Source organism: Pteropus vampyrus, unplaced genomic scaffold, assembly GCF_000151845.1.
Source record: "Pteropus vampyrus isolate Shadow unplaced genomic scaffold, Pvam_2.0 Scaffold172, whole genome shotgun sequence".
Lineage (NCBI taxonomy): Eukaryota > Metazoa > Chordata > Mammalia > Chiroptera > Pteropodidae > Pteropus > Pteropus vampyrus.
This window is the reverse complement of record NW_011888953.1, coordinates 1006530-1028883: the sequence shown is the minus strand read 5'-3', so window position 1 is coordinate 1028883 and position 22354 is coordinate 1006530. Positions and strand designations below refer to the sequence as shown.

General features: G+C 38.7%; 1 protein-coding gene across 1 annotated transcript in view; it reads right to left on the bottom strand.

Moving 5' to 3' along the window:
- PLCXD3 (phosphatidylinositol specific phospholipase C X domain containing 3) overlaps window positions 1–22354 on the bottom strand; it is a 143208-nt gene that overhangs the window by 29305 nt on the left and 91549 nt on the right. The window contains exon 2 of the mRNA XM_011370678.1: window positions 19700–20408. Coding sequence (XP_011368980.1) covers window positions 19700–20408 — 709 coding nt within the window. The remainder of the gene's footprint in view (window positions 1–19699; window positions 20409–22354) is intronic.

Genomic DNA, 22354 nt, shown 5'->3' with positions numbered 1-22354 from the left:
CACTGCCATCACATCAGTTTAGTCTACCATCATAGGTATATAAATTACTACCACAACCTCATTTGACCACAAACATTTATTGACTACCTATTACATACCTAGAACCTGAGCATCACAGCTGAAGTCTCATCTCCACTGGGGAGTCTGGTCTGGTGATCCCTCTCAGGACTCCCTGCCTGCAGTAGTGTTGTCCCACTTGAATGCATTCTCTTTAGATAAGTGAATTATAGAAATTGAAATCTGATCACAGTACTTCCCTGCTTAAAACACTTCAAACAGTTCTCAAGAAAATCCTCAAATCTCTTAGCATGAAACACAAGGAAGTCCTTTCAGAATGTGCACTGTTTTTTTTTTCCCCTTAGACTCTTCTCTTACTCTAATACAAAATGCTATGTTACAGCATAGCGAACCCCTTGCTATTTTCCTAATACACTGTATATTTCCTCTTACCTCCAGAAACATGCAGTTCAATATATTTAAAGAAAAAACTCCCAACAGAAAATACAGACACACGTGAAGCTTCTAATACCCCAACTGTGTTCATGTTTACTCCAACACGAACCTCACTGTACTACCATCTCTTTCCGCCACTAACACTGACCTGACAGCAGGCAGCGGTCTACTAAGAGTGTAGAAGCAGGGAGCCTCTTAGACCTATGACAGACAGAAAATACCCTTGGAGATCTAGGTAACACAACTCCTAAACCAACATTTGATTATGTGATATAAATGATTCTTCTGTCTTTGGAGATCATATTTTAAAATGCACAGTGCTAGCAAGAGCCACACAGTACCTGCGGCAACACTTTTCAAACCAGAATGGGGACGATGCACTCTAGAACACTTTTCAGCTTGCATAATTATCTTTCCAGGCAGTAAGGCACTTGTCTGAAATAACATCACAATCCACATCTATTCCAACCACCATGCACCTGCTTCAGCCTGAAGTCCCACCTTATTCTGAATTCTTAATATAGTCATGCAATGGACTATCAATGTTCATTTATACTCCTTCCAATCTCTCTGCCTCTCCTGGAGAGGATGTCAATATCAACTAGAAGACTGTGCCTAGGGATTTTTCTATAATTGCTTTGAGACATATTATATACACTTAAAGGAAAGGAGTATCTTTGCATTGTTTTCATTTACCAGATGATGTCTTTCTCCCCATCCATGCTGCCCTACTCACAAGAGTGGGCTGCATGTAAGGCATGGAGAGTGGGCATGGGGGAGTGTTGGTCGGGCATAAGTTTAGATTGGGACAGGTGAGGATAATATCAGGAGGAGAAGTAAATAATTTCTGACCATAATTCACGGCTCATCCTCCCTCGCTCCCCCCGCCGCCCCGCCACCCCTGCCAACCGCCCCAGTGTATCTCTCTCCTTTGGACATCAAATGGTTTCCTTTTGCTTCAATTTTTAACTTGAAATGATTGTTTGCAAAACCAAGCCATTTGTCTTTACTACCTTATCACTTCTCCTCCAAAAAAGAAACACAAACACAAACACAAAAACAACAAAAAAAAAACAGAGCATCTTGATGTTCTTGAGAAACTTACTACAATGATGGGCATACTATCAAGAGATGGCTTTGTGTTAATGGGGAGAAAACAGGACATGACTATGGAAGATTTGATCTAGGTAAACTTTAGCAAGTGACTTCGGGCAAGTCATTTCAGGTGGATGAAATGCATCTAAGAGCATGCCATCTGTAGATGTAAGAGCACAGGCATCAGAAACTATTGAGATTCTATCATTATTGACTCACCTTTGGATTACTCCTTATAATGGTTACATTAACACAAATGTTAAGCTTATTATCATTGAGAGTATCAACAATTCCCAAACTATGTCAATCCTTGTTTTTAACAATGAAAATGGCCTCTCATTTTAATGCAGTTTACATATAACCCAGTTTGCAGACTACTATGTCTTAACAAAACTTTTTGCTATTGATGTATTCTGAAAATAGGCTACGAAGCCTTACTTTCTCCCTTCCTATCTCTTTGCTAATGGGGCCAAAGTGGGAAAAATTCAGTAGGCTTTGGCCATCTGGAGGTTCGCATGGTATTATCACAGTACATGGCAAACAGGGAGGGCTGCATGGGAGTGTGGAAAACTCACATCCCAGGGGCCCACTATTAGCTCCAGAAATTAGCTGCACAATTACCCAGTCACAACAAGTTGTTGCCAAGGGTGACAGAGATCCTAGAAGCAACTTAATGAACCATTTTCAGTTTTACTGTAACGATAATGTGTATGCAGACATGCTTGACCTCACCCTGAAATGGACATATGCTTATTTGCAACAGAATCTGCTGGGTAGGTTGATGTATTTAAATAATGGAAATGTGATTAATGACAACAGCATGTCTTTCTCAGAACAGTGCCTTGTCAGTGTTATCCAGCTAGCCCAACCTGTCAACAGATCCCCGAAGGACAGGTATTTAAACTGATCATTAATTGTGGCTAGTCCTTGCTCCTTGGTATAAAACACAATATAGATGTCTGAAAAACACTAGAGGTGGAATTTTAGAAGACATTCTTATCAATAAAAATTGTTATTGTCATAAGTTAATGTGGCACTGGTTAATTATGACTTCGTCAGATATGAATTCATTTCTTAAAACATGCAAAACTTGATTTCTGTTTGGAATATGTAATTCATTTCTCTTTTATTATTTTCTGTGGTATCTGACTTCCAAACTACTCAGAAAAATACTTAATAGCTATTACAAGCCATTTTAGGAGATACAAAACTGAAGAGCTGATAGTCCTTGTCTTCGAGGAGCTAATGGTATAGTCAACCAATGTTTTTAAAACCTGACCTGACACTCAAATAACATTGGGATCCAGACCCCTACAGAATCTCCATAGAGGGGGCTTGAACACGTATAGATTGTAAAGTCCCTCTGGTAATTATGATGTACAGAATCACTGTAACCTATTTAAGCTTAGTTCTAAATAATTATAACAAAATAAAAATAAAAATAAACAATAGAAATCTGCAATTTCAGTCTTAGAGAAAAACAAAACCCCAAGGTATCTATCTGTTGCAAGATGGTCATATAACATCTGGCAATTAGTGTATAAAATTATGTGTGCCCACATCTATTAAAAAATCCAAATCATCATAATAAACTCTATTACAATAGGTTCTATTCAAAGTAAACTTAATTAGTTTCAATAATGAAGTCTCTTCCTATGAAACGAGGTTCTTGAAGAGGATTGTTTACTGTTTTAACTTAGCAGAGTTTCATGAGTGTCCTTACGAAACTGTTGTTTGTAATAATAATGAAAGTCAACATTTACTGATCACTCACTATGGGCCAAACATTGAGCTAAATACCCTGTGTGATTACCACATTTATACTTCACTATAGCCTTCTAAGATAGGTATTTTTTTATTCTTATTTTACAGAGGAGGAACTGAGGCTCTGAGAGTTTAGGGAACTTGCCTGAGATCACACAATGGCAAGTAGCAGAGTCAGGATAAGACCAACTGTGTGCCCAGGGTGAATGCCCTGAGCTACTTAAACTATACTGGAAAAATCAATAAGATGCCTAATAGAATGAATAAGAGAATCTACCTCACTCATTTTTAGGATGGAAACTAAATAAAGGGATAAAAAAAATGGACAGACTGCTTTGCTACTCTCTGCTAGAAGCCACATCTCCGGGCTAGCAGCTAACTTCTAACTCTACAATTCAGAGTTAAAAAAAAAAAAAAAATCAATATGATATAAAATAGAGTTAAAATGGATATTTCACTTAATTGACTGTTTTAATTCTGAACTAATGATCACAACTATTATATACAAACTCTTGAATCACCGAAGCTCTCACAGATGAAAATTAAAAGCTAGAGATGGAGGTGACTGCTCTTTGGTCAAGCAGACCAAACAGGATGCCACATTTATTCTGATGTTAGCATGCTAGTACACTGACCAAAGGAGATAATTCAAAAATTGGATTGCCTTTTCCTTTATCACTGAAATATTGGGAATTTAAATTTTTCTAGATAAGAATCAATGACAGTTGTTGGAAGCCATTTTCACATGTTAAGAAAAGCTACTCTTCTGGCAGAATTTGACCTTGTTTTTCATTTAAAATCTCTGAATTTGGAAGTAGATATAAACATTTTCTTTGCTTTCATTTTGCAGGTGTTAGTAAATATGTGATATTTTCATAACTGCTTTGGGTTAGTTATGAAAAGAATCATATAATTTCAGAACTTAATCATAGACAACTCAAAAAAGGCAGAGTCATGTGTAGGGGGTTAAAAAAACACACAGACTCTGAAATCAGACATGTTGGAAACCCAGCTCCACCACAGATACTGTGTAAGCCTGGTGAGTCAGTTTACTTTGCTAAGACTCATTTTTTCCACATATAAAATGGAAGTTAAAATATCTGCATCGTTTATTTGTTAGGAAGTCTAAAATATTTTATGTGTCTGTTATAGTCATTCAAAATCTACTATTTCTCATTCCACCTCCTTCATCTTATAGTTGAGAATGGTGAGGTCAGAAACAGACATTCTCTGAAAGTCATACAAATTTGAATCTAGGATTATAAATGTCACTTATATGTTTCCCAATAATGAATTAAGTTAAATAACAAAAGATTTATGAATTAAGTTTTAAACATAGACATTTTACTTCACTTTCCACTACTTGCCATTTTCCTAGGATATAACAACTTTTGGTCAACTACATTATAACCCTGCATAGTGCAGGAAGAAGAAAGGAGAAAGCATTTGGTTTATGATCATTCTTTAACAATGAACTACCGGTAACAGGTCAGGTCTATCAATAGTTGGTGTTCATGAACACCTAGCTGGGCATTTCTTCCTGTTTTGGTAATGATTCAAATGAAACAAATGGGTAGTATTTAGATACCATATGGCTAGATTTCCCTTACAAAACATAGTACATGTGCCCTTAGAAATAGTCAATACTACCATAGAATCAAAGTATTGACGCTAAAAGAGGGGACCGAGGCTGGTCAATGTCTTCTCTTTACAAGATCAGGAAACAGAAGGCAGGAAAAATGAAGTGACTTCCTCTAGCTTACAGTTAGTAAAAGGCAATGCTGGGCTGAGGAACCAGGTCAACATCTGCTTCTGATTTATCTTAGTACTTACATTGTACTGAAATAAACTGTTTAAAAATATGTCTCTCCCCTAGAAAGTAACCACCTTGAGAACCAGGGACTGTAAGTCCAGGCAGTTAGCAAAGACTCAGTAATAGGTTCTGTAAATATCAATTGTTTGATCCAAGTAATACAAATAATAAATATATTTACAGAAAAGTCTTTTCTTTCAAGAATCAAGAATATTTTCTCATATCTTATCTTATTCTACGAAGTACGATTCCAAAATAGTAGAATTCTCTTTTTTATAACGAACACCCTAGGACTTACAAGCTGAAAGTGAGTTATCATTTAGAATTGTTACCTGTGGAGATGATTGCTCACTTATCAATGGTAGGATGACTCAAATCTTTTTATGACCCATCTACTGAAATTGCCTTCAGGGTATGTTCATGAAGCACATAAGAAAAATCAATCTCATTATTGGCTCTACTTGGATTTTGACTCCAAACAGCATTCATCAGCTTTGCTCACCCACCTTATTTACTAAACTTGGCTCTGAATGAGTGTAGGTTGTTTAAAAACCAATTCACTCTGAAAGGATAAAATGTACAACCCCCACCCCCCGCACTAAAACTATTCTAAAATTGCTTCAGCATCACTTGGATGGATAAAGTCCCAAAGTGACTAATCTGAAGGCAGCAGACACTGGAATATATAAATTTTAGCATACATTTTAAACAAACAAACAGAAAACCACATCATATAACTAAATATTTTATGTTTCCCTAATCCCTGGGCAGTTGGTTTAACAAGTAAAGAAACTAAGCTCCAGGAAAAGTGACGGTCACAGGATTTTTTATGCAGTGGCTGTTCTAGGCCAGTGGTTTTCAACCATGGGGAACTTTTTCTCACACAGACACACCAAGGGGGTGAATATTTGACAATATCTGGAGACATTTTTGACTGTCATGACTCAGGGCGGGGAGGAGGTGCTACTGGAATTGTATGGTAGAGGCCATGGGTGCTGCTGAACATCCTATAATGCACGGGACAGCCGCCCCCCTCCCCCACCGCCCAGTAAAGAATCATCCTGCCCAAAATGTCAGTTATGCTGAGGCTGAGAAACTAACTCTGTTCTAGACTGAGATTCCAACTCCTGGTCTCTTTAGCAGCCCCCATTAATGTCAGAGTAAATATCCCTGTGTCCTCATGTTTCCATAAGTAAATATATCTACGTGTATCTTTCATTGGTGATAAAAGAGTAAATTTTTTCCATGCTATTTTGCCACTTTGCCTTAGGCTCCCTTACCAAAGGGTATTAAATTGTCACAGAGGTTGCCTGGAGATGCATTTGGCATCTTAAATGTCTAATTGTCAGGAAAATGAAAGTAACTTAAAATGTGTGTGCTCTTTAGGGAGATGTGCTATTCCCACCCTATATTATTAGATCTCAGAGACAGCTGGGGCAAGAACAGCTGGGACTTCCTGTACTAGCGTTTTGGCAAGTTGCTATAAATTTGTCCCTTCTCACTACAAAACTGAGAAGGAAGACAGGAAAAAATAGTGCAAAGGCCAACCACACTTGTCTAAAGGTTGCTTCTCAGCTGTCTTTCAAAAGTCCCCAAGGTGGCTCCTTTGTTGTCAAATTAATTCAATAAATGAAGGAATATACTTCATTTGATATGTACTTTTGGTAACAGAGGAATAGATCTTGGTATATACACTGTAGGACAGAATGTCAAGCTTAAAACCATTATTTCCACTTCAAATTTTTTAAGTAAAATATGTAACATGTAGTTATCAAGTTTTTTCAGGGGATCTGCTGAATTTTGTGTCAAAAGAGAACTTTTTCACATAATGGTGTTGCTTCCTTCCTCCTCCCCACAAAAACAACTGTCACTAACACCAATCAGCACACACAGTGCTGCATGTCTTTCAAACCTCCATGGGACTCTCACTTGTTGGTCTAGTCTGAACCTTATTGTCTGGAAAGGTTCCCAAAACCAAGCATAATTTTCTACTTTAGAAAAGATGCTTTTTACCATTTTTAGTGGTCAATGATTGTACAACCGCAAAAGTAGATCACATTTGAGTAGAGAAAATAGATGTCCTCTTGATATTTGAGCCTAACATTACAATGTTTTGAGGGAAGGGAAAGGGCAGGGAAGGTCAGTGGATTGTTGTCCTGAGGTACTGGAGAAGTCACTTTTGTCATCTTTTTTTCCTTCGAGCCCCTATGGCAAATGAAATCTGCAGGTCAAAATGTTACTTTTCAGTTGCAAACTCTGTCTTGTACCATTCTCTAATTGTCTCTTATATAAATCTCACATTTCAAGGAGATTTCCCTGTAACCCAAGGACCAGGATGATAAGATTTTATAAGACACTATGCCATGCTTCTCCTGTCCCCACTCAAAGTCCACAGCATGGTCTTCATACGTTCTTCTAGTTGAGGGACTGGCTGACTCAATAAACGAATGGATTCTTATGCTTGGACCCTGGGAAAAGTGACTTTTGTCCACCTGGACAAAGAGAAATTAAAATTCTCTAAAGTCCTAACATAGATAACATCGTAGTCGTCAAGTTATATTCCTTTCTTTCCCTCTCCACTCCACCATATCTAAGTTCCGTCTGAATTTTTATCAAGAGTTATAGAAGGACGAAAGCCTCAAATTATCACTTAGGTCATACAATGCTGGGGAAGAAAAAAATCTTCACAACTACAACAAGCAAAGAAAATGGTCTCAAGAAAAGCACTAAAGAAATCTAAAGAAAGCGAAAAGAATATAAATTCATGCTCTAGGTCAATCATGAGACTAGGTGAGAAAGTATCTCATTTCGAGCACTTTTTTTCTCTGCCCTCAATTGGAAGATAAGGACATCGTGGATGTGAAACTCTTCTTTCCTCCATGAGGAAGAGTAAAACAATGTACTCTCCCAGGTGCTAAGAGAAGACTAGATTTCTACTTATTTTCATTACTTCTTCCCCATCCCCTTCAAAACACACACACACACACACACACACACGCACACGCACATGCACATGAACACGCACACGCACACATGCTTTCAATTTAAAGCTGGCTACCCAGTGGTAAGTTGGAGCAGGAAATGGTGGATCATTGAAATAGCCTTTATATTCATTCATAGCCCATGTCACGGAGACATTGAAATGCTCCTGCTCATGGTTCATGGCATTCAGGACCCTCTCAGTCTCTATTAGACACCAGAGTCCTTGGCCACATCCTGTTTCAGAGCTGCTTAAATACATGGGTGAAATGTAAACACACAGTGGCAGTGAGTTGTGTGTTAATGCAAAGGTGTGAGATTCTCCTTCTGTTATATAAAACCATATAGAAATGTACATTGCCGTCTGCTCTGTTTGTAAATGGCAATGAGTCAAGTTCATTAAATACTCCTTTAATTGCTAACAAGTAAATGTAAAACTGAGACGAGAATGAAACTGTTTTCAGGTGATTTTTTTAGCAATAGATCCAATGCTGTCACCCCCAAATCCGTAGATGGTCCCTGTAAACATTGAACTTAGACTGAACTATGCACTTAACCAAGTTTCCCTACAATGTATTCATTATAAGTTACTTATTTTGAATATTTTATTTGGAGAAACAGGCAATATAAATTAAACTCTTCAAAAATGGACTGCAAAAAATCTGCAAGATGGATTTTCAAGAACAACTTTTTATAGCATTATTGTGTTACTTATTTTCATGACCGGTTCACTTTTGAACCTGAGCTAAAACATATCGGTAACAGCTTTTCTGCTTCGTATTCAGATAAGCAGCAGCGACGTGGTCAATCTGCTCAGTAGCCAGATCTCACATACATTTCCAAAGGGCAGCCTGTGCTTTTAGCAGTCGCTAATGAAATCACACAGTACAGTCCCACTGCCACATACCGCTCCTTCAAGAGAGGATGTCACAGCTCCAGAAACAACTCGTAAGGTTCTTTTCTTTGAACAGCTGAGGCCACAGCAAATGAATGATGAGTGGGTGGGAGGAAAGAATATTTTAAAGCCAAAATTCAAGATATACTTGTTATTTCTGCAAGTAGAAATCAATTATGACAAGCAACTCTCTAGCTATTCTTGTTTAATTATTTTTAGTACTTTAAAGTAAGTTAATTAGCCATAGGCTACAATCCTAGACAGATAGAGCAAGAGCCAGAAGATCTATGCTCTACACAGTGAAGCCAAAGATTAGTGTCTACAGGAGACACATGCGACACATGCAGTATTTTCTTCTGAAATCCTCCAAGGCCAGATACCCTGAGAAAATTCATATTTCCAGCTTTCTTTCTTGTTGTTGTTATATTGAAAATATTATGGAGAAAACATTTTATCAACTAAATATAATATGTTAAAAGCTGAAATGACATTGCCTAGAGTGATGTTAGTAAGTTATTGGAGATTTATGTTACACTTTTGTTATGTGGGGCACATTTAAAGCAACATCTCACCATTTTATCATTTGACAGAGAGGATTTGGCTCATATCACCTCACTTAAATAAGCATTTTATATTTGTCGGAGTCATCCTTGGTTATCAATAGATCATTCACCTAAAGCTGTGTCTACCAAGTATACCCAATGCAAACGAGCATTCAGGGGGCACCCATTCAAACAAGGCCAAGAAAAATATGCCTCCCCCTCACAAAAGGGGCAAGAAAACAATTCAATTGAAAATCTGACCATTGTCCATCTCACCTTCTGCTTCTTTTTGCCTTGAATGAGCTATGAAACCTTGGGAAGAAAGTTGGGATGTTCACAAATATTAAAGAATTAGCAATTCCCTTTACAAAATGTGTTCTCACATTTCATTCCCACTCTCAACCGTTTCAGCCTCCACCACCTGGGATTCCTTACATTTGTCAATCAATTCCAACCCTAGCCCAACCAGATAAGCGGAAACTTAAGATCGCAGAGAAAAAAAATGTTAAGCTGATTATTAATATGGCTCAATTTTCAGAGTTTGCATTTTCAGTAGGTAAGTCTTGGGCTAGGGTATCACCAACTTTTTGATTTGCCTCATTATCAAAATGGTTTGGGCTTCTGCACAGGCACAGCCTCAATTGCTTCAATGAGAAAAAGAACAACAAAGAAAAAGCACATAGAAAATCTAATTCACACCAGAGGCTTTCAAATGAAATGGAAATAAATGATATTTCTTCCTTCACGTTGCACTGAAAGAAATTAAAAAGCAACCCCTGAGTCTGGAAGCTGGCCTGACATTCACAACTTGGCCATGTTATTCTCCTGTTGATAATAAACAACCTCTCAGAATAACAACCTCAGACGAGATAACTCAAGATCATAGGAAAGTGAGAATAATAGAGAATACTTTGTAATTTTGTCTAGGCACAAAAACAAGATCACCCACAAAATGGCCACGCATTTACCTCTGTAAACTAAAATGAATGACTGTGACTTCTTTACCAATTACAGTTCGTCCTCCCTCTAGCTCTGTAGATAAGACTTGTTGAGAGATCCAATTATAGAATTGTCTTTGGTTTCTCACAGCATCCAATCTAGACAGAACCTCTGCTTTCTTAAGCCTTCCCCCAAGTCACTCAACCTAAACCCTAATTCTGTAAGAGGTCCTTTCTAAAACCTACTCACTGGGATGTCTCATGGCTCTCCATGGTCTGTGTTTTCCCTCACTGCAACAACTAATAAACTCAGAGTGTTCAACTCTATGTGTCTGATAATTCGGCAGTCACTGAACACTTATGCCCTCTTTCTCCCCAGTTTAAAATAAAAGTCTCTCCAGAGTGATCTGTACCCCCTTGAATGAGTGTTCAGCTGAATGGCTGAAATGCGTTTCACTTCGGGAGCCTTGCCTGCAGAGGGCAGAAGGGAGAGGTGGTCCCCCAGCTCTCCAGATCTGGTCCATTTTACTTCTTTACTCAGATACCTTTTACTAAGTAAGTAATGTATTATGTTGTAGTTCATTTCCAATTCCAAACAAGGTCTCCTTCTCTCCTTATTTGCTGGCTGAAGCCCCGAAACTATTGTGCCACAAGCTAACTGAATAAACATCCCTTCTGCCTGGACACTCCATCCGTATTCCCTCCGCACCCCTCCCCTAATCAACCTACCTGCTCTCAGCTTTCTGTGAGTGCCAGCTACAGACGAGGCTAGTTCCTTTTTCAGATATTAACTCAATCTGCCCAGCAATTCCACAGAAGAAAACTGAGACCCAGAGAGAGTTACTATAGTGGCTGAGCCTCTATTCTATACTATGCTTTTTAGAAAAGTGTATGTTTCTCCCTCTCCCTGTCCCTCTCCCCCGCCTCCCCCTGACATACACACACACACACACACACACACACACACACACACACACACACACACACACACACACATACCAGGCACAGAATGGGTATCTGACTTCCCAATAGCTTGGAACTCTCTCCAGTCTCTGACTCTCTTGACACAGGTAATGTAAGGTACCTGCCTGGATTTGCCTGTGCTTTAACCTTATGACATCAGAAGAATGAAGGAGAGAGAGCTTTTATGTGCACTCTTGTTTCATATATACTTGGGTCAAAGCCATTAAAAACAGAGAGAGTTAGAGTCAGCCCTCCCTCCTGCCCTGCCCCAGCAGGACCCAGGCTGCAATCTGTCACACAGCCTCATGGTCGGAAGTTCTTACAGAATTGTCTTTTCTGCTGTTTGAAATCAGACCTGGGAAGATGGTTAGAGTGCAAGGTATGGTAATGTTATTGGTTTTGGTGGAAGACACTGGGTCTGGAAGTTACTAAGACTTTTTCCATGGGAATGTGCTTTAGAGCCCAGGGCAAAAAAAGAATCCCTCCCAGGTACCTTTCCCTATTTTTCTGCAGCACAATAACTCCAGGATCCAGCTACGTGATGTGAGAGAGAAGATGCACGAGAATGGCAGAGAATCATTATTTTTGGAAATCGATGGGCAGCTCTACCTTAGTGATAGAACAAGGAAATTTGAACTTAAATCTAGCAGGGCCTGTGGGTAGAGGAATCATAGCTTAGAGTAAGGAAAAATTTAAGAAAACAGATTTAAGGGGTGGAGAGGGGACTGATAAATCTTGGAGGTGACTCTCTCCAGATGTCTTAAAACCTAGTTCATCTGTTGGTGGAGGTGGTTGAGGTGCAGTTTATCTGCAAACATGAGCAATGCTATTCAAGGTGAGGTCACCTGATGTCTGTTAGAAATTAAAAAACTATGAGCCACAGACTCCTGAATCAGAACCTCTAGGTGGGCGGCACCAAGGAATTTGCTTTTTAACAAATTCTCCATGAGCATGGTCCAGTGTGCTGGGCTAGGAAAAGGGTTGCTTTCTGGAGCTTCCTTCTGATGTATAAGCCAGACTCCTCTTTCTACTGGTTCAAAAACCTAGATTCTGAATTGATGGCAGCACTGTCTCACAGCATCCCCTGAACAAATCATTTAGCCTTTAAATTCCTTAAATTACAAATTGGGAATAACATCTGTTGGACAAATGAGGCCTCCAACAAATATATATTGAAGAAATGAATCTTAGGATGAAAGCATCATGTAAACACTGACTGTTCTGATGCTGGGTTTCCATAGTCTCCTTGATATTCTCTCTCCATAGGCATATGGAACCCAAGGAGGAAGCCTCCCTTTTTACTGAATAGACCGATCCATAATAAGCTGCTCTAGTGTGCTGACCTATTTGGGGGTATGAGCTGCGGGGAGGGGCAGAGCTAGAAAGCTGCTCTTCATGGAGGCTGGTGCTCTCTCATGTCATCTCATAGCTGCTTTTCAACCCATCCTCCACTGCAGCATTTCTTGGCTCCCCACAGCTGCTAAGAAGACTGGTGCTTCAGGTGAACAACTTCCCAGAGACCAGCCTCATACCTGCTGGGTCCAGGCAATAGCAGGGTAAACTGGGCAGCAGAAATATTTTTGGGGGTGTTGGCGTGAGCTGGATGTTACAAATAGGTGGAACAAATAGAGTTTATTGTGTTCATGAGGCAGAAAGAGAGAGCCTGAGGAAGGTAGGTCCTGTACAAAATTCATGGTCCATCTCCAGGCCTGACCTCTGACCCTCCAGTCAGGGCTCCAGACACCATGTTAAGTTGTGCACAGTGCAGACAGAGAGCCAGCTCACCCTTCTATGTTGGTCCCTGTAGGTCGCCTGATCTTCCTTGGTCTTCCTGTCCATTCTCTGTCCTCCTCCCTGCCTGGGGTGTGGAGAACAGAATTCTGCCTTCAAGCCAGAAGACCTGGATTTTAATACCATTTTTGCAGCCAGTTAGCTCTGTGACATGGGTGAACATTTAGCATTCCTCTGGCTTCAATTTCCTTACAAAATGGAAAACAGTTAAATGGGCAGTACGCACACGGCAAGGAGGATTGGTCACTCTAAGTTCCCCTCTTTTCTATTATTCTAAGTAAGTAACTGCCCTCCTGGGGGCCCGATGGCAGCTTCCTACCTGGGTTTGCTTTCTTGAGGCAAAGCCACACACTTCAGACCTGCTCTTCTCAGACTTGACATCCAACATATTTACCTTCCCAAACCCCTAGATCTGACTCTGCCCTCTAAGATGACAGATAATGTATTACTATTACATGCACTCATTTCTAATTTGGAAGAGTAAGCATGGCCCTTGGAGTCAAACAGACCCAAATTATAATCTTAGCTTTGCTAAATTAACACAGGATTTTTGAGCAAGGCCTTAGCTATTTTTCAACCTCGGGTTTTCACCTCTAACGGATCTAATAATACCTACCTTGTATGGCTTTGGGGAGGGTTAAATAAATATAGTTTGTATGAAACACTTAGCACATTACCTGGCACGTGATGTAGGCTCAACAACTGTGGTTTTCTTCCTTTCCCCAGCTGGGTAATATTGGTGCTTATTAACAACCAATCACATCCTGAAAGTTCTGCCTCACCTGATGATGACTGCGATCATCAGCGTAAATGGGCAGGGTTGCACATGGTCCCACTCCAAGGGATGTCATTCACATAGAATGATGCTGTGAATGGTGTCCCCAGTGGTCCAAAGGGCAGGGCTGTCAGTGGTACTGAAATGTCAACATCTTTTACCTCCCTCTCCTCTCAACGACTTGCTGACATCTTACTTTGCTTCCCACCTTGGACTGGTGAGTTCCTCTTCGGTATCTTCTATCCTTATTTGACCTATATAAGCCATTCAGTTTTATTCCCAGAGGTACAGTTCTGATTTGTCCCTTTCAATGTCTCCCTAATACATATCTAATTAAGCTTAGAGCCCCCAGATTCCATTTAAGGTCCTGCATAATCTTCCCCTTTTGCTTTTCCTAGACTCATCTCTCATATTCCTTTACATTTCACTCTGCTCCCACGAACCCTGACTTCTGTGCCTCAAGATTCCCTACCTCTATGCTTTGCTCTTGCTGTTTCTCAGCCTGGGAAGCCAGCCCCTCCCATTACTGCTTATTACAATCCTGTCCTTTCTTCAAAGCTGACCAACATCTTTCTCCAGGTATCTCTCTCCTTTAAATTGCCAGAGACCTTAATCCTCAATTCTCTTTTTTTTTCCAATTCGTATTTAGGTCATATATGATCTTGTCTTTTAAAACCTCCTTGATGCTTGATGAGAACAGTGGCATCTTACTAACTTTAATGTGTTCGTTCATAGGACTTAATGCAGAGCCCTACTCACAGGAGCCGCTTGACAGATACGTACTAAACTGAGCCCAGTCTACCTGAATACACTGCCAATGTCATCTAGATGTTGCCATACAATGAGATGAAAACAAATTTCCAGTCATCTCTTTGGATTCTCACATAAAACAGGGAAATAGTCTGGGGCAGTGGTTTAAAACTTCATATCTGAGGTCACACATTGAAGCACAAAGTGCTGTTTAGAAAAGAGAAGGCATTCAAACATGTTTGTTTAATGAATAAACATAAAAATGGAGCAACCTGAATTTAAATCCAGAATCCACCTTTTCTTAGCTGTGTTATTTCGGTATATTGCTTAACTTTTCTAAGGCTCCATTCCTTCATGTTTAAGGTGGGATGGCAGTAGTACCTACTTTTGGAAGGCTGTGTGAATATTAAATCAATCAATGCACATAAAGCAGCATAGTAGTGAACAGATAGAGAGCACTTTAAAGAGCGTATTATTGTTATCACCATCATCTAAATTGTTGGCCTATATAAACATTGTCTAAATTAATTCAACATCACTTTACTTTCAAAAATGCACTACTCTTTAAAAATTCTGACAGGTGGTCTGATTAAATTTTTTAAAATAAAAACCTAAAATTTAATAAACTTCAACAAATTAGGGAAGCACTTGACTCAAGTTGCACACCTTCTTTTTAAGAATGTGTGAATTCTGTGGGGGTGAGGTGCAAAAGCTGGTGTTTGAAAAATAAATTAAAAATAAGTCTTTAAGAAATAAAAATCTGTGTCTTTTGGCATTGCTGGAACGTAGAAAATGCATCTGCAGTATTTGGAACCAGTGGCCAGATTGAAAGCTATAGTACCTAAATTCAGGCTAGATTTAGTTTTTCTGAAAGCCACCCGCACCTTCAAACATGTTTTCTAAATGCATGTGCTCAGAATTTTAATGACCCAAATATCAGACATAATAAAAAATTATAGAGAAGCTAGTCAAATGCGGGATCTTAGAATTGTGGGATTTAAGAATTGGAAAGGATCTTGGAGATAATTTAATTCAAGGTCCAAATTCTGCAGATGAAAATAAAGCCCAGAGAGGTTTTCATATTGCCTAGTGACTTTTCCTTCGGTAGCAAAGGAGAGAATCATTACATCTTTTGGTGTTAACATAGGAGTTTCTGAATGAGCTGCTTTGGCACAACAGCAATAGGAAAATGGCTTCTTCACTTGAAGAGAGAGAGGTAATATGCCTTGGAGTGTCAAGGGTCCTTTTACTCACTCTTTCACAGGTAAGTAAAATTACCTTTGCAAGGGACTATGCAATGGCTGACAATGACCTTTTCCTATAGGCCTCATCCAGACAGCTGAAATATGTGAAAATAATACAAAACAAAACCTCTGAGTTTCACATTCACCCCATACTCAGACACAGGCTTTGCAATTGGTTTAAAAAGAGGTCTTTCTAGTACTTCTGAGATTAAACTCCACTCAAGACTGCTTATGCCTTATAGAACAGATATCACAACTGTGTTCAGATATATGTAGATATATTTGCAAACCCTTTGCGAGTATTTTGCATAATCCTAAAGAGAAAAAAGTTGATTCTAGCTACAGGGTTTTCATTTCTATTTTTTAAATTCTTTCTACACTTCTCTTTTTTCAATGATATAGCTCTACTATTCCAGATATAAAAGCCAGAGGCAAGTGAGAAGTTCTGAATCAGAGTAGATGCCTGAGGACATTTTTTAAAATTAATTTCATAGGCTGTTAATAGGTATGATCTGAAAAAAAAAATTAGGTTCTAAAAAACATTGTATTAGTTAAATTTAAACAGGATCCATCACTAAAATACTTGTTAGTACCTTTTATATACTAATGTGCATTGTGAATTTTGGGGGAGAACTGTGTAGATACAATGTGTGAAAATTTTTCAGCACTTTCCTAAGTTATTTGATTTTTATTTCCCCCAATACTACTTAGTCATACCATGATAGAGCATTAGAAACCAAATAACAGTTCAACTTCTAACTTGTAAAGTCTTAAACTGCGTGAAATGCCACGAGAGAGAAAAGTGAAAACCATTTATTTCTTGAGTAGATTTTTCTTCTTGACTTCTTGACTTCTTGACTTTGTAAATTCTATTCCTTACACAAGTAAAATCAGAGTATGGTTCCTGGCCTAATGCAAAGCAGGTATGTTATATGGAAACCTGTATTTTCTTTCGCATAGGACTGCACGATAGAAAGTAAAACTGGGATGGCCAGGGAAGACAACTTTCACGCCCAGTAAAAGTTTGAAATAAAGCTTCTTTTGTCCCAGGTGTAGAGAGAATAGAGAGAACTGGAGTTGGCTGATGCCCAGGCCCCGTCTGCCTCTTCTCTGTCTCTGGTAGGCCCTTAGGGTTTCCAAAATCTGGGGGCTCTATGGGGTAAAGCTGAAAACAACACACTCCTATGTGTATATAACTCTCCCTTTTGAAGTATATAAGAGAGGTGGTAAGTTGTTATTACCAAGAGAAATTAACTTTCGTGGAAGGCGCTGCTGTTAAATAAGAAGCTGAATAATTTGATGGAACTAGCTGAGTGAAGGTTTAGGGCCAGGAGGGAGGTGTAATAATCTTGAGAAGCGTATAGAATCTCCAGGGTAATATGGTGGGTAGGGGAAGAAAAGAGATGAGAAAAGAGCAAGGAGAAGGAGGTGGAGAAGATTCAGTCAGAGGACTTAAGACTAGGGTGAATGATGGTACAGATGTGGTCAGCGGAAGATATCCCGGGACAGAAGATTTGTAATTACAAATGAGTCTAAAATTCAATTTAAAAATTGTCTGCATTGTTATGATTAAAAAACCTCCCATGTCTCCTCAGGTCCTCAGTAAAATCTGAAAAACCGAGGTAGAAATTGAGTAAGAAGCAAGTTTCATGTCTCAAGTAATACAGAGTGGAATATGGACAGGCCATGTGGATCGATCAATCCATGAAATGATGTAATCCAGAAGCAGCAAGAGGTCATATCATAAGAACAAAAGAAATCTAAATATTAGCAGAAAGAGAAGTTCTTGTACTTGCATAGGGTATACAATGAAGGGTTAAGAATCTTATTTAAAGCTTAAGAAACAGGGTAATCTCAGTAAATATCTGAATAACAGAAGGCAGTTATGATTTTGTATAGAGAAATATTTCCGCTCCAATGCCTTAAGGCTTTGACTGCCAAAAAGTGCTAATAACCCCCAAATGAGTTGATCTGTATTTCTATGATCAATTGGCTACATATACTTGGATGCTTTACTAGCATTTTAAATTTAGTGTGACCCCGATTATATCCTTCCAAGTCCCTGTGCCTTTGTTGCCTGGTTCTGTGAATGTCTCCGTCACCCCTGTTACTTCTCATGAAGAAACCTTGTCCTTAAGTCTTTTCTCCTATTTATACTACATAGCTTAATGGTCACCGAATCATCCTAATTTTTGCTGTTTGTGTATATTCTCCTTTTGTTTGTCTCCTTCCTTAGTTCAGCCTGCGTGACCTTGCTAAAACGGTTCTGAGCACCTCTTAACCGCTCACTTTCTCCACTCCATCTATCCTTTGTGCTGGGCCAGTTATCTATCTAAAATGCAGATCTGTTCAAGTCACTCTACCAGTAAATATTGTTTTCTACTCCCCCAATCCTCCCTCCTGACATTGCTCACAGGATGAAGTTCCCTGTAGCTTGGTTAAAAGCCTTCCTACAAGTTTGCCCCTGGCCCACTACAAGCCTCATCTCCAGCCATTTTCTACCCTACATGCTATGCTATGAGGCCACACATACTATTTTCACCTCAAACTCTTTTTTCTTCATCTTCCTGTCTTTCCCTAAAAAGACTCTGAGTCCAAGCAAAACATTTATGCTCTGTCCCATAATTACCATAATTCAAACTATCAAAAAGTTCTGATAGAAACTTCAGATACTATTTGTATTATTTAATACTTCAAGTAAAAAGAATAAATAATATGTACAATTCTACATGTCGTATCACCCTCATGGGAAAGAGCCACGGAGTCCTTTGATGATTGCTCAAATTATACCTTGCAGGTAACCAGTAGTCCACATGCATAGCTCGACTTGACCAATGGAATGGCCAGTCTCTGGAGGCTGATCTTTGCTTATAGTACAGTGTAAAGGCATAGACTATGACTTGAGAAGAATGAGGTTTGAGACTTTGTTTCATAATTCATTGTCCAAGTGGGCTTAGGCAAAATATATTACTTCTCTGAACCTTGATTTTTATCTTAGGACAATATCGACTTCCCAGGATTGTTATGCAGGTTCAATGCAATTAGGTATATAAAAAGACTCTGCAAATAGAGAAAGGGCTTTGTAGTTTAAAAAGTGCTACACAAATGTGAAAAGATGTGCTCAGAAAAGAGAAATGGACATTGAGTCAAAATACATGGTGCCATGGGTTGATCTGTGTCCTACAAAAATATATGTTGAAGTACCAATAATACCCCATACTTATGTGACCTTATTTAGAAATAGGGTGTTTGCAGATGTAATCAAATTAAGATAAGAACATGACAGTGGGCTCTATTCCAATATGACTGGTATCCTTCTAAGAAGAGGGGACAGAGTCACATAGGGAGAATGCCATATGAAAATTCAGGTGGCGATGGGAGTGATGTATCTACAAACCAGGAAACACCAAGTATTGCCAATTGTCACCAGAACCTAGGGGAGGGGCATGGAAAATATTTTTCCTCAAAGTCCTCGGAAGGAATCAAACCTGTTGACAACTCAATTTCAGAATTCTAGCCTCTGGAACTGAGAGATGATAAATATCCTTTGTTTTAAGCTACTCAGTTTGTGGTACTTTGTCTAGGAAACTAATATACATAGGCATGAATTTTAGCTTCATCACTTACTAGCTCTATGAATTTGGGTTATAAATTATTTGTTGTTTTTTTTTTTTTCTGATAACTTAAGGACACTTACCTTTCTGTGATGGTTTCTCTGAGGCCACTGGCCACCCCTTTGACCACAGTGCTAGCTTTGGGGGTCAGCACCACCTGAGATATAAAAAATGAGCCCTTCTTTCTTCTCTCAATGATAGATGCCTGAAGAAACTGAATCAGTTTTTCGGGGTCTGTGGTGTTGGCCCAGGGCGCTGGCATCATCTGCCCAGGCCAGAGGAAGGGCACTTCCAGAGCCACGGGACTGTGGTAGAAGACCAGCACTTGATAGTCCTTCTCCCACAGGTACTTTAGACTGACTTCCTGGGCAAAAATTGCTGGGCACATTTTATTTCCATAGATATCTTTCAGCATTTGGACCAGTTTTTCATGGTGATATTTCTGCATCCCATAAAAATGGTTGAAGTCCAAGAATACTACCTCCTTATGGTGATCTGTGAGGAATGCATTGATCTCCTCAAGGCCTTCATTCACTTTGGCACTGAACAAACCATGAGCAAAGTAGAGTTCATTGTCGGGGTCTCTGGGCTTTGTGGAGATTCGAAGATCGAAATAACGGATGCCAGCTCCTAGCTGACCAGTGAAGTTCATGGTTTGAGTGGCTAGCCATTTCCGCATCAGCTTTTTGGCTACTGTTCCAAACACAGAGACAAAATTCTGGACAGTTTCTGGCTGTTCAGGCCCTACTGGAGAGGCTTCGTCAATGTAGAAGCTGAAGGAATCGTGAGATCCTAGAAGAACAACAAGACATAATGTGGTTATAGTTTAGTCGTTTGTCCTTCTGAACTTCTTTCTCTCTTGCAATATCTATATCTCTCCCTTGAATGAACCAAAGGAAATATGAAGCAATATTTATTTAATTCATTTTCATAACCTAGGAGTGTCCTTTTCTTAGCCTAGTACAGTACATGGAGCACTTAAACAGACCAAAGTGATTGTAAAATGACAAGAAAAAATCTTTCTGATTAATATTTTAAAATTCAAATGATCATCTACTCCCATAAGCAAAGAATTTAATGTATTCATTAGGATTGGCTTTCTATATAGGCGGAAAAAGCGACCATTCATAAAATAGAATTTATGGAATTTACCCACCCGTTCCCAAATGCTTCGTCTACATGTTACCTCATATGCTTCGGAAAGCCCAAGAGGTAACAGAGTAGAAGAAGAGTTAAATGAGGCGAGAGGACGGTCCAGTGCTGATATGTTTAACAACATTCCTGGTCCTGCGTGTGGGCAACTGTCAACTTAGATGAGGCTAAACACTTTTTATATATTGAATAAAGAATTTTTCTTGCAAGTTAACACAATTGAGAGCATTTAAAAATGAACTAATAGACCATTTTCTTCATAGATATTTCCTCTCAACAGTATAAGCCCTTTTTGGAGATGGCTTCCAAATTTAAAAAGATTTCGTTCTAGGAAGAATAGAGGCCACTTATTTGATTATTTATTTTCGGCAGTTACAAACAACGAAACTCCAGAAACATAGCATTGAACACGTATATGATTTGCCTGTCAGTACAGAGTACCATTTAAAATGTTATTGGACCCAATAAAGAAAAATTATTTCAAGTTTTATTTTTTAAAGCCTTCTTTAATTCTTGGGTGTGACTTACTAAATAGGTAACATTAAATTAATGTATCCTGGATTTTTCACACATTAGAAAGGGCAGATGTCATCATTCCCCATCTGTGCGTCATGCTTCCTTACACTTTATTGACCCACCCCTGATCTATACCCTTTGAGGCATACCTTTTTCTAGTTCTTTCACTCTTCTAACCACCTCCCCCCACATCCAACATGTACACACACATATACACAGATAAATTTATCATCTACCACCTCAGGGCTTTTGTCTGATAAACTATTTGAAGCAAATTTTTTCAGTGATGCAATATTTACCTTCATCTATATTCCATATCTATGTCAATCTATATCTATATCTCTGTGTCTCTAGATATAGATTTATGTCTAGCATTAAATGGTTCATAGAAATCATAAGAGTATGGATTTCAGGCACCATGATAGGTTGTTAGAGAAAATATTTTTAAAAATATCTTGATACCTTGCAAATCATGACCTTGAATATCTGGAACAGACAACTCCTTAGAATTAGAAGATTTTTTTCAAACAAAAAAAAGAAAGGTTACTAAAAAATACAGAAATTCCACGTTTAACTTAATTTGGAACTGTCCAATCTATTTATCTTTAGTAGATGGTATGAGAAGAAAATGTCAGTACTTCCTAAACAGGCAGAACTGGCATTTTGGATCTGGCATTGGCAAATTTTAACAGGGATTTAAATTGCTGCATGATGATTCTTTAGTTAATGTTCGGTCAATTGCTAACACAAATGAAGAAACTAAACAATCTGCACTATGGCCAAAAATACAAAGTATGTTTAAAGAAAGAAATACAAAGGTGAGTTTAAGAAGAGTTACAATGAAATGATCTGGATTAAAATAGGTATAAGTAAATACATAAACGCTCAAAATAAGAATGTATAAAATTTTAAAAAAATTTAAGTTAATTTCTAGGCATGTGAAAAAAAAGGTGGATGAAAGTAATTGGTTACTTCTGTAACCTGGTAGAAGACATAATTGAAAGCAAGCAGAAATGGAATTAAATGACTGGATTTTTTCACCAGAAATGAGTAAGTTTTTGTTTTTGACA